Here is a 12,715-nt window from a genome sequence, read left to right on the forward strand (position 1 = left end):
GAGAGAAACAGAGACTGACTGAACAGAGGATACATGAAAAATGAGTTCACAGCGACAATGCTGAAGAATCATCATCACTGAAAGTGTGGGCAACCTAAATAAATAGGCAGCAAAATGTCATTACAGCATCAGAATAAAACCTCCTAGCCGGTTATTTTTGTTTGGATTTTTGCAGCTCAAAAGACGTCTAGACATCTACATTAAAACATAGCTGTTTTTTAGATTTGTTTAGATTAGTAAGAGTTTAAACAGCATTTAAATGACTTTTTCTTCTTTTGCAAACAAGAAAACAAGGGACACGTCTCACTGTATTTTGAAGATGGTAGAAAGTCCATATTATGGTATTGTAAAATTATGTTCTGTTTTTTAACATTTTAAATTTTACTTCAGGGTTATCTTCTGCATATGGATATTGTATTCTGAAAAACCCAGATGATATAACAATGATAGAACAGATCATTTATTATTTAATGCCCCACTCACATTCCCATACCTCCCAGTTACAGTGACACCAACACGTACGTCACATTTAACTTGATAGAAACCAAATTAGATCTAACAGTTATATGAAATAGAGGGGTAATACTGTGTAATATGAATATTATTATGTAACATGTATGTATGTAGAATTTGATTAATTTGTTTCTAAGCTGTTGTAGCTGAAATGTTTGTGCTTAAAGTTTTGATTAATGGGGCTTAATGGCGAATGTTCTTACCACTGAAGAGATAATGAGTTTCATTGTGAATTATGATAGTAGAAAGCTCCTGGACAAACCTTTGTTTAGTCAACGACCTTATCAACCAACCATAAATAAATTCCGTTAATTGTCTGCTACAGGTCAATAAAATGTGACTTATTGCCTCTTTGTGTTTTGGAACTTAGCATCTATTTTGTCCTCTAAACAAAAAGGCTTCTTCCCTGTTGTATTGTACAAATAGCCACAAGATTGCATTCAATAAACATGAGTCGCACTGTGAGTGTGGACTACATCCATCACCGTAATTGCCACGTCCTCTGGCTGTGTCGTCTGTCTCTGTCTGGCTAGGGTGCGCCTTCACTCGGATGCCCCCCTCCCGGACTCAGACTTATTCCTGGAAGTACAGCCCCGATGATATAAGAGGGAGGATGTCCTTTGTTGCAGCTTTCCCCTCAGTGTGAGTTTCATAAATAGGTCAATTTCCCACCCTACTCTCCAAAAACGATGACATACAGTAATGTGGGGGTTACCAAAGAACCCATTAAGGATGTGTTGTGGAGAAAAATAAAAAGATAATTGGCTCTTACAAGAACCCTCAATGAATCCCTGAGTATTGACATTGATAGAAAACCCTGGTGGTATTTCTCTCTTCTCCTTTACTGTTCTTCTCGGACTGTTATGTTTGAATAGTGAGCAGGAGAAAAACCCAATCTGAAGCTGAATATGACCAGGGAGGGAAGTCGGGTTAGAAGATGTGCTCCTGTTTGTATCTGTGTTTATATTTTTTAATTTTGCAATTGGGGCAAAAATGACTTCTTATAACTAACCTATAAATAAATCAGTACTGTAAGTTTTGATTATGCATTTTAACTATCCCCAATCCAAAAGAGATCTCTCTTTCTCTGAGCCTATAGTGTGCATGCAGCGGAGCGAGCTGTCTCACACACGCAGACCCACAGACTGCCTAGCTCGTAACTGTTTAGCTGTACATATGGGTGCGTGATGGTCAGAGTGTCCAGACACAGGAGCAACATTAACCAAGTCCAATATTTATGCTTCTTGCAAACCTGAAAAATAAATAAGAAAAATTGATAAGCATTTTAAAGGTGTATCACATCCTGAAATACATATGGGTATAAATATATAGTATGGGTAAGGGAAAAAAGCTGGAAAGTGTCAAAGCAGGGGAAGGCATTGTATTCCTAGTCCACCGATTAATTTTTGAAGGATTTATAATATATCAACCTTTACAGCAAGACAGCCTAAAAAGTAATAAGAAGAACAGTTTTCAAAAATGTTCAGGCTTTCATATAGACAGAAATTGTGTTAGTAGTAAAGAATGAGATAAGAGATAGCAGCCAGTACTGATTGTATTTAAGCACTGGAACAAAAAAGCCTGTGATATGGGTAAGGACTAACATAGTTATCTCCTTTACCTCTTACTTCTGTCACCACACTGATTACCATGGTTACTTGAGTTTGTTTCTGATGTATTCATATTTTTCCTCCTTCTTATCTTTTTCCCCCTCTTCTTATGGTTGTTTTCTCATAATTCCTCTCTCACAGCATGGCTCCCCCTGACTGGCTGGCGTTGTAGCTAGGGTTTCTGATGTTGCGTGGGAAATGAAATTTGATTGGCCAGGCTCAGCCTCTTTGTTCTCATTAACCCGTTATCTGATCTGATCTGCTATAATCTGGTAACAACACAGATTTCGGTGGTGTTATTGTTGGCTTAAAGGGATAGGAACATTTTCTGAATGTTAGAAGCCTGATCTACTCTGTACAATGCTCTTTGTTGACTGGTATGCACAATTATTTGATTATGGAATAAATGTAGAGGAATGTTTAGATATTTTTGATCATTTTATGTGCATGTTCAGTATGAAGAGTCCCGTTATTGAGCTGTATCCTCGGACGATGGATAGTTTCTCAGGCTGTGGGGGAGCATAATGGCAGAGTCTATTCAATGGCCTATTCACAAGTTTCTCTGTTTAAGCTTCTGTGTGTGGACTTGAATACCTAAATAGTCTGCTAGCCCATATGCATATGTCCACTGTGTCACTCTTTGAGTCCAGCATCACACAACGCTATATAACGGCTCTGATGAATGTATTATAAATATCAAACAGAAGAGCTTGCATCACGCATTAGGACAATATTTCACATTTTTGCTCAAATTTAACTAGGGGTGGGTAAAAATATCGATACGGCAATATATCGCGATACTTTGCCGCCCGATACAATATCGATTTTTCAACTCCATAGATCGATTTTGTTTAAGAATAATGATTCATGTTTAGACGCGTTGTGAATACAGTACGACTTCCGTACCTCCACTCCAGTAGATGGCGCCGAAGAGCGACTCTGCTGTGCGGCGCATGTATTTCTGTATTAGAGAGAGTGGCTGAGGACTTTCCAAAATGGCTATCAAAATAACAACGCCTCTGCCGTTTAAAGCCGACGTTTGGAAGCACTTTGGCTTCCAAGTTAAAAAAGATAGTAATGAAATGAAATGAATGAAATAGCCTTGACTCAATTTGTCCTCTGATCAATATCATCTGATGTGCATATACAGGTACTTGTGTTTTCATCTCTGTTCATATCGCGATATCGTGATATGTATCATATGGTGACCAAAGTATCGTGATACGTATCGTATCGTAAGGTTTTTGCCAATACTCCTAAATTTAAACACTTGACTTTTTATAATGCCTTACGATATAATGCAATTAATGTGATACACAAGTGATAGAATTAGGGCTGCACAATTAATCGCAATATTATTGAAAACGTAATATGGCCAAATGCAATATGCGAATTGCTTTAAGCTGCCGTTTTTTATAAAGGTAAAATAATAGCATTATAATAAATGAATCTAGTTCTGCAGAGATGCCCTGGTCTGCAAACCAAACATGTTTGTTTGGTACAGACCCTAACAAATTTCATATCATCATTTTAGGAGTCTTTTCAGTGACAATTCAATTTATGAAGCAAAGATGATCATTCCCACACTAATTGTGAATCATATTGCAATACCTATTGAAATAATTGCAATATTATGATTTCAACCCTAGATAAAATGAATCACGCTGAACACAGATCATAAAAGCTATGAAATCTTATTAGGTTTGCACACCAAAGGGTCATCTGTCACAGGTTTCAACTATCTGCAAATTGTTTTTGTAAAAACAGGTACTTTCCCTGGCCCAAAATCTAAGAGCAGTTTCACTGAAATTGTTCTTGGCAGCCAACTAATGACTTTGGACAATTGCAGTCCAACCCACTTAAGACATTAACTGTCTCACCTTACTGAGAACAGTGTCACGTTGGTACTTTTGGTACCAGCGAACACAGAGAAGACTCCATTATAGTGGAGGAGTTTAATTAGAGAGGTTAATCCAAATCCTTTTAAATAGTTTTTCACTGATAGTCACCATGCTGCAGAAGAAAATCCAAGGTGTCTTTTGCATTGCATTCAGTTCTGATTTAGTGAGTTTCAAGTGAATGTCTGCTTTTGAAGTCCCACTTGGCACCGAATGAACTAAACTTACCTTTAGTACATTAGAGCTATTGTTTGAGAAGAAATCAAGTTTCCCACCTTCAGTGAATACAAGAAGTGGTGAAAAGCTGGTGTAAAGAACTAGACAGTACTGATCATTGTGTCTTCCATGTAACATTAATGAAAACATCCAGGAGTAATTAATTACTACTCTGTAGGTGGAAAACAGATAAAGAGGATTTCCACAGCTCCCACTCTAAGCACTTCCACTATACCTTTCCAAGCTTAAAATGATGGTACACAGTATTGTGTTAAAAGTAAAGTTCCCTCTTGCCTGTACTCGGTAGTGTATGCTGCTGACCTGGAAAATCTTTGGCTGATCTGAGCCGCCTCTTCACAAAACCAAGATTAGACGGGACTGTTGCTTTGTACTGACAGAGAATGGATGCACCATCTTTTTCTGCATGTGTGTGTGCCTGTGTGGTCTGACTTGCTGCGTTTCTCTATACAGCTATTTTGTCCTCAGCCATCTTGCTTACCAGGCTCTGAACCAGAAAATAGAGGGCAAACAGTTTGATCCTCTGTGGCAAACACATTAACTTCAAAATCCCTTTGACCATGACTTTTGCTTTAATTTTGTCATTTATCATAAGGGTGTGTCAAAACTCATTGTACAAGGATATCCACAAGAACAGTTAATGAAAAAGGGTTAGAGATTGCACAATATAAAGCCAAAGACAAAAGAAATCTCAGAAAGTTTTGCTAGTAGAATATGTTGCCACCGACTGTCTGGTCTGAACACACATCACACAAGCTACCCTGCCTGACCCTGCAGCTAATCTCTTAAACCAATTTTAGTTTCCCTTGTCTGGTGTTAACATTGCTTGCACTCTTCATTGGAACCAAGAAGCTAATCTTATTAATGTCACGTTCCACGGACAGGAACCATCTGACTGCAGATACATTAAAGTTGTCTTGGTATAGATTGTTTCGGAGCATTTATTGTAAATTTTAACATTTATGTATATGCTATCTTAAATGAGCAAGGTGAAAGCTATCAAATAGTCCTGTGCTGTTAACATCCTCGTAATGAGATATGTGAACATATATGGAGCAAAGTAACTTGTATGACCTTTTTTTTCTTACTAACTGGTATTTATTCTGTTGAATCGTTCGTGATGTTTTACGCAACAGGACACTATTTCGAGGGAAAAGTCTGATATCGCTACTACTGGATTTGGCTTTTAAGTGCAGTTGAAAGTCTTCCTTATGTGCCTCTTTGGTCTTATGTAACAGATCATCTCTGACTTTGTCCATGGTGTCAGGTTACTAAAGTAGAAGTAGTAGACTGTTTCTGTCCACTACCACATACCGATATACAAAATGCACTCACCTAAATAAACCCTATAAAATCATTAATAATAATATTAAACTTTATTTGTATAGCACCTTTCAAAGCAGCAAAGTTACAGGGTGCTTTACAATAAATGATAAGGTAAATCACAGTAACAGCATTTTCAAGACTATAAATTATAGTTAGTACAAAAATGAAATAAATTAAATGAAAAACAAAATAAGATAAAATAAGAGTCATGACATTTTAGACGACTGGATGCAGTTAATGTTAATTCATTTTAGGCTTTAATTTAGGGCTGCTACTCCTGATTAGTTTCATTATTGATTCAACATCCTTTATATATTCAATTACTAATTTTAGTGTATAACATTTATAAAATAAAAATCGGAATTTCTCTGAAACCAAGAAAGCTTCAGATTGCTTGTTTTGTCTGACGTCAAATATATATTTCATTTACAATGATAAAGAAAAAACAGGAAATCCTCAGTCAGTTAGCAAAAGCATTCTTAATATTTTTAGCATTAAATGTTTCAGCACTGCTTAACTCTGATTGTCTGTGTGTCAAAGAAAGAAATGTATGTCCAGCACTGTCATTTGTGATTCAGATGATAATATTTTGGACACTTCTATAGTTGTCATTCCCCCAAATCATTCTGGTCTCATCTATGATATGTCTGCTGTGATTTACATGTGTAGTGTAAGAGTGATACTGTATTTGAGCAGCAGGGCTTGGAGAAGTGGGCTTGTGTCTGGATAAATACCGCCTCAATGCTTAGATTGGAGAGGGAAAAATCTGTATGGTGAATAATAATTTAATAAGCTCTCCCAACCTTTAACAGCTATGATGAGGGTGCCATTGAACAAGGCACTTGACTCCCAGCTGTAACAATATGTGACAAATAAGGTAAAAAATAATGGTTGGTCAATAATTTATCAAGTCAAAATACTAAAAGAAAGTCAGTCAGTATCTGTCAAAGTTCATATATGTACTTTATTTTTGCCTCTAGCAGCAGGAGGTTGTGGGCAGCCAGTTCCTTTGTTAAAAAGGTTGAGCTCCACTTCTTTCTAGGTGAAGCTGAGGCCTCCCTGACAGCTAATAGCATTCCAGTCCTCTGTTTAAAAAGGTCATTTGTCAAGGCTGACATCTCAGCTATTACCCTGCTCCTGAGTCAACCCGTCTCATCATGCTAACATTTAGCTTTAGAGCTGCATTCTGTGGTCTCAGCTGGCCTTTCTCTTATCTTTTATTTAGCCATAAAAATGATGCAGCAGTGCTCTAACGGTGCACCTGTTCGTAACTGTGCTCACAAAGATGTCATCAGCAGTTTCATTCGTATATTATTATCCATATGAATTTGTACATCTCTATAATGTACTTTAATGTTACCTTTTGGCTTGGTTCTTGCTCTCATCTCCTGCTCATTTTTTAGTCCAGAAAAATTATTTTTCTTTCTTCAATCTCTAAATCTTGGCACCCACTTTTCTTTCTCTCCAGTAACGACAAGATTTAAAATCCAAACTTTTGAAATTTGCTTTTTCCGACCTACTGTCGGAGATTATGTTTTACTAAGCAGGTATAATAGAGGGATTACTTTAAGCCTTAGTTAGTACTCGTCTGGTCCAGGTCATGATCTGGTGAACAGGCGATTTAAAGCAAACTTTCATTCCTAATCCAGCTCATATTGTACCTTCTAATACTTAACTGGAGAAAATTAAGACATTGGCAGGGTTGAATAAACTTGCACAAGATAAATTTGATTAACCTGAGTCTGGCAAGATGGCCAATAGACAGTGAGGCTGCCCAGTAACCTTGGCAACAGAAATATCCATGCATCTAAAAACAGTTGTACTGACAAACGATAGTGAAAGGTGGTTCAGGTGGTATATGAATAAATCATTTCCACATTAATTTGAGATTATAGCAAAATACCCATAAACAAATGGGCAAGATTATCAGCACCTCCCAGCCGTTAAACTGCATTTAATACTGTGCGACGTCCAACATTGTCTACTGCAAAACAAAGCTGCAAGAGTTCCATGTAATTTTAGATAAGGGAGGCAGTGAAAGGCTGATGGGAAAAATGACTTTCAGCGTGTTTATCTTTTACAGCTAGTCACATAAGAAAACTGTTGACATGACAATTTGGAAAGCATCCTGAAAATGAGGTCTCAACTATAAGAAACACAAGTACTAAATAATACCACTGACATGAGATAGACGCTCTTGTTTTCATATTGTATATTGACATCTGAAACCACTACATGTAACTCCTGTAACCTGGTGGAATAAAGTTTCATCAGTATAAAACTTAATGTTGAAAGAAGACAGACTCTGTGTATGCCAGTGTGTGATTATCTGCAACCAGGTATACTGTCAATGTGAGTTGATAGCACGGTCCTAAAACTGTTCCATAATTTTAAATCAACTATTTAAAATAAACTAATTATCAGCTATTACCTTATTAGCCTAACAGAGTGTGAATCTTAAAGCAGAGAGATTTTGATTGTCAGGTTAGCAACAGTTTATAGCTAGGGGAAACAGTTGCTGTGTGTATTGGCCGATTTAGGGTGTAATGTGCGAATGGGGATGAGATCATAGCCTTGTTTAAGAGTCAGCTGCTTGGTGTGTGTGTGTGTGTGTGTGTGTGTGTGTGTGTGTGTGTGTGTGTGTGTGTGTGTGTGTGTGTGTGTGTGTGTGTGTGTGTGTGTGTGTGTGTGTGTGTGTGTGTGTGTATGTGGATGTCACTGTTTCCACTTCACATGGTGCTGACTCACCCTGTTTTGTGTACAGATGAGACTAGAAGGATAGAGTTCTGTACTGTTACTGGAGCTGTTTTAGATTATGCTTAAGCTTCTTTTATGATGCTTTTGGTGCACAAATAAGACTTATTAAAGAGAGAATAAATACATTTAAAAATAATTTGGCTCCAATGAAATATGTTATTGAGTTGCATTACCATAGATCCACTCTTATTGGATCCACATTACAGGCTAAAAGTCAGAGTATCTTGGCCTCTATTGATAATAACCATTCTTTTTTTAAATTTCCTTAAACTTTACTATACAATACTAAGTCACTGGAGTACCAATTATAGTTATTTGTTTTTTCTACTGAACATTATACATGGCTGGTTTGGAAACTGATGTTTTTGGGCCTTAAATACGTTGTATGTGTGTGATTTTTACGATCATGTACCCTGCATGTGGAATGTGTGTGTGTGTGTGTGTGTGTGTGTGTGTGCTAAAGTGCTTGTATTTGTCTGGTCCTATAACGTCTTTCCTCTCTCTCTCTCTCCCTCTCTCTCTGTTCGTATTTTCCAGATGTACCACTCTGACCACGGTGTTGACTTCCCCGACCTCTCCTTCCAAATCCCTGGCAGCCCTGCAGAGCTAGACCCAGCAAGCAGAGTGTGAACACAACCCTCAACACAACACACATCTACCTTCCCCTTCACCCACACAGGGCCTTCCTCTGCTCCAGTCCCAACCTCCCTCTTCCTGGACCATGGACAGCCCTCCTAAGCTGTCAGGCGAGACCCTGATTGTGCATCATATCCCACTGGTACACTGCCAGGTGTCAGGTGGGCGGCAGGGTGGCTGCGGAGCCTCACTTAAAAGAAGCAACCCATTTAGCCTACCGGAGAACCTAGGTTTGAGTCGCACCACTTCCCTACCGGAGAGGGACGTCCTTCAGAGAGAGGCTCTGGTCTACAGCAGCCTGATCCAGACCTCTGGCAGCACCTGGTCCTCCCACAACGGAGGAAAAGAGAGGAAGGGTAGCGGGAGAGGAGGCAGCACAGCAAGCGATGATTCATCGTTTACCTCAAGCAATTCAGAGGACCAGCTGATAACAGCTCACACATTACCCAGAGCCAAACCTAGGAACAGGAATCCGTTGCGTCATAATCCCTTCCTTCTGAATACCGAAGATGACGAGGATGAAGAGGAGGAGGATGGTGACAATCTCAGCGGTTACCTTGAAGACTCCTCTTTTCATCTCCACAGTGACACTAACTCTGCCCTAGATGACGGGATGGCTTCTTTCCACTTACATGACCTTGGCTTTGCTTCTGAGCCGTTTCTTTTGCACAGCTCAGTGGGTGGAAGCGGTCGGGAGTCCCTGAGGGGCATAGCCTCGGATCTGTCCAACCACCTGGAGAACCTGGACATTCTAGGACTGGCCAGCCAGCGGCGTCACGGCAGCAGCTGTTCCAACATATCCATGGATTGTGGAGAGCATGACTGGGGCGATGACGATGAAGAAGATGAAGATCATCCTATGAGGTGTGGGCGAAGCAGCAAGACAGGTTCATACTCCTCTAGCTCCCCCACACAGCACTGCTCCTGCTGTACACTCTCCCAGAACTACCCGCAGCACTTCCCTGAAGCCTTCTCAGAGCCTTTCTCAGAGTGCCAGCAGGGCTACGGCAGCGACTCCTCTTGCAACAGCTCAGATGGCGTGCTCGTAAACTTCAGCGCCATTTACAACAAGATGAACAACGGTGTGCCGGAGAAACCACCAGTCTCTGGGCACACCAACCTTAACAGCTCCACTGACCACTCCTGCACCTCATCTGTTTCTGATCCACCAGGAAACCAGCGAGACTCAACCAGAGGGGCTTTCTATTTGGACCTTCACACCTCCCCAACTGAACCTCCTTTATCACAGCAACAGCACTCCTGCCTTGGCAGCACATTCCCTCTCATCCGTGAACCACTCCTGTCCACCTCCTCCACCTGCTCCTGTGCGGTGGAGCACCAGGGGGCTCTTGACCTTGACGCCAACTGCAACTCTTACCACCCTCCACATTCTGGGTCGTCTGGAGACCTTGTGTCTTGTCTGCAGAGTCAGGCGCGCCTGGTTGTCGCCACCCAGAACTACTACAAGCTGGTCACCTGTGACCTTTCGTCCCAGTCGTCCCCAAGTCCCGCAGGCTCCTCAGTCAACAGCTGCTCCGATGAGCACAGCAAAGGCAGCCCCACCCCGACCCAGCCCAGCGAGTACTTCCTGTTCAGGCAGCGAGCTGATGAGGAGGGCGTGGAAGAAGAAGACGAAGATGGAGAGTCATCTAGGGTTAGTAGAGAAGCCTAACTCTATTAAAATAAGCAGGATACTTGAATTTCACAGAGGTTAATGAAATGGCTGTATGGACAGGTTCACCATACATATTTGTTTAAACCAAGTTAGACATGCAGCCAGGTTGATCATATATTTTTTGTTTGGCTGCCTGTGTTTATACAAAGGTTAAATAAGTACCAGTTGGCTATTGGTACCAAAACTCAGGTATCATACATAAGAAAATACTCAAATTGTTCCACAGATATATCACAACAAACTCATCACACTTTCAAAACAAAAACCCCATCACTTTTCATATTGTTGGAATGCCTAATGACATAGTAGGGATAAATAAATAAAATAAATTGTCTTCACTAGTCTTAGAGTTTAAATTAATCTGTACTACCTGCCTTATTTACCAGCCGTACCTGTACTTGGTTCTTGGGATTACACTTCTTTCCTTTTGTGGTTTCCTTGTAGTTAGCTTATAATGTTAGTGATCAGGGACTCTCAGTGGTGGAGCTTACAGTATGCTTCTTTAGATGCAGTTATTCTGCGTGTAAAACAGTGATAGCTAACTGCATTTGTTATAAGGTAGAATGGATGATTACAGATTTAAAGAATCCAGATCATTACATAATCCAAACAAATGACAAAAAGAAATGGAAACATTTAACATTTTCTCTGAATCTTTGATTTTTTTCTCCAGTTCTTCAGTGTCTTGGAAAACACAGCTTGCCGCGGGTGGTATGCATAATTAATCAAGTTTAGGCAGTGAATTTAGATTTACACCAACAAGGACTTAGTTTAGTGAGTATTTAGAAATACAGTCAGAGTATAAATCAAAATAGCAAGCATAGATACAAGTGATATGGGAAAATTACATCAGAGTCCAAAAGTAAGGGAACAATAAATAGCAACTACATAGTACATTTAACTGAAGGCCCTGTGACAATGGCAGTAACCCTGGACTTCAGATAGGCGTGACACTGGTATTAGTCAGGCACTGGCTCAGTTTAGATCACAGGCACTGTCTAGGGTTATCTGATATCATGTCCGATGATTATTTTAGCAGTCAGAGCTGAAGGCTATTACTGTCAGTCAGTAAACATGTCACTGTGCCAGAGGAAATCTGGCTTGAAGGCAGTTAAGGTATTTGGTTTGCTGTCCTAAAGATTTTTTTAAGTCATTTGACCACCAAACCTTTCTCTTCTTTCTTTCCTTACTTATCTTCATCCAGCGAGATGATAAAGATGAAGAGGAAGAAGAGGAGGAGAAGAAGAAGAAGAATCAGCATGCAACCAGTGGGACTGAAGCTGCTCCTGTGATTGAAGGCCAGGTGTATGTCAACATCTCCCCTCCCGTGGCTGGCCGGGGTGTCATCGGAGGTGGAGGCCCCTCAGGAAGCCGCCCCCGCTCTCGCAGCTACGACCGCAACTTGGACAAGTCTCCATCTCCTCGGCTTGGATCTCTGGAGCGTATGTTGAGCTGCCCCGTCCGGCTCAGCGAGGGCGCCACCCCGGCCCAGGCTCCTCCTCCACGGGTCACCTCCTTTGCAGAGATTGCGAGAAGCAAGCGGCGAAATGGAGGCACAGGGGGGTCGCCATCAGCGAAAGCAGCCCCGGACCCATTCTCCTCCACTTACTCCTCCCACTCTCACTCCTCGGTGGATTTCTCTCCAATCCCAGAGCAGCGTGTGGAGATTGACAGTCAAAGCCTGTCACCTGTACCCTTTACCAGATGTTATAGTCAGGGCAGCATTGAGCGACACCTGGAGGGGGCGAGGGAGGCCAGGGCCAAGGTTGAAGGTATGTCACCTCTTACTATATTAATTTATTTTGTGCACATAAAAAAACATTACTGTCAACTATTGCCTATTTACATATCCAGCAAAATCACAGCCACATTAGCATTAATCTGGAGTGAAACATTAACCAGTATTCACTCTTCTTTTAGCCCTGGTTTGGTATCCACCAGCTCCCGAGTAAAAATATGTGGCTCTTTAGCTGCTGGCTGTAAAAACAAAACAACAAGCTAATAGATGCTAAAAAGCTCTAAAAAGGTGTGTTTGTTCACATTTGGGACAATCTCTATGCTGTATG

The 12,715-nt window shown here is 40.6% G+C and overlaps 1 protein-coding gene across 6 annotated transcripts in view; it reads left to right on the top strand.

Annotated features, from left to right (window-relative positions):
* Positions 1–12,715, top strand: part of rusc2 (RUN and SH3 domain containing 2) — a 42,966-nt gene that overhangs the window by 14,389 nt on the left and 15,862 nt on the right. For all 6 annotated transcript variants that reach the window (XM_051422127.1, XM_051422129.1, XM_051422130.1 and 3 more), the window contains exons 2-3: positions 8,876–10,628; positions 11,854–12,421. In XM_051422127.1, the coding sequence (XP_051278087.1) occupies positions 9,060–10,628; positions 11,854–12,421 (2,137 nt within the window). In that variant the 5' untranslated portion in view covers positions 8,876–9,059. The remainder of the gene's footprint in view (positions 1–8,875; positions 10,629–11,853; positions 12,422–12,715) is intronic.

This window comes from Dicentrarchus labrax, unplaced genomic scaffold (genome assembly GCF_905237075.1).
Source record: "Dicentrarchus labrax unplaced genomic scaffold, dlabrax2021, whole genome shotgun sequence".
NCBI lineage: Eukaryota > Metazoa > Chordata > Actinopteri > Moronidae > Dicentrarchus > Dicentrarchus labrax.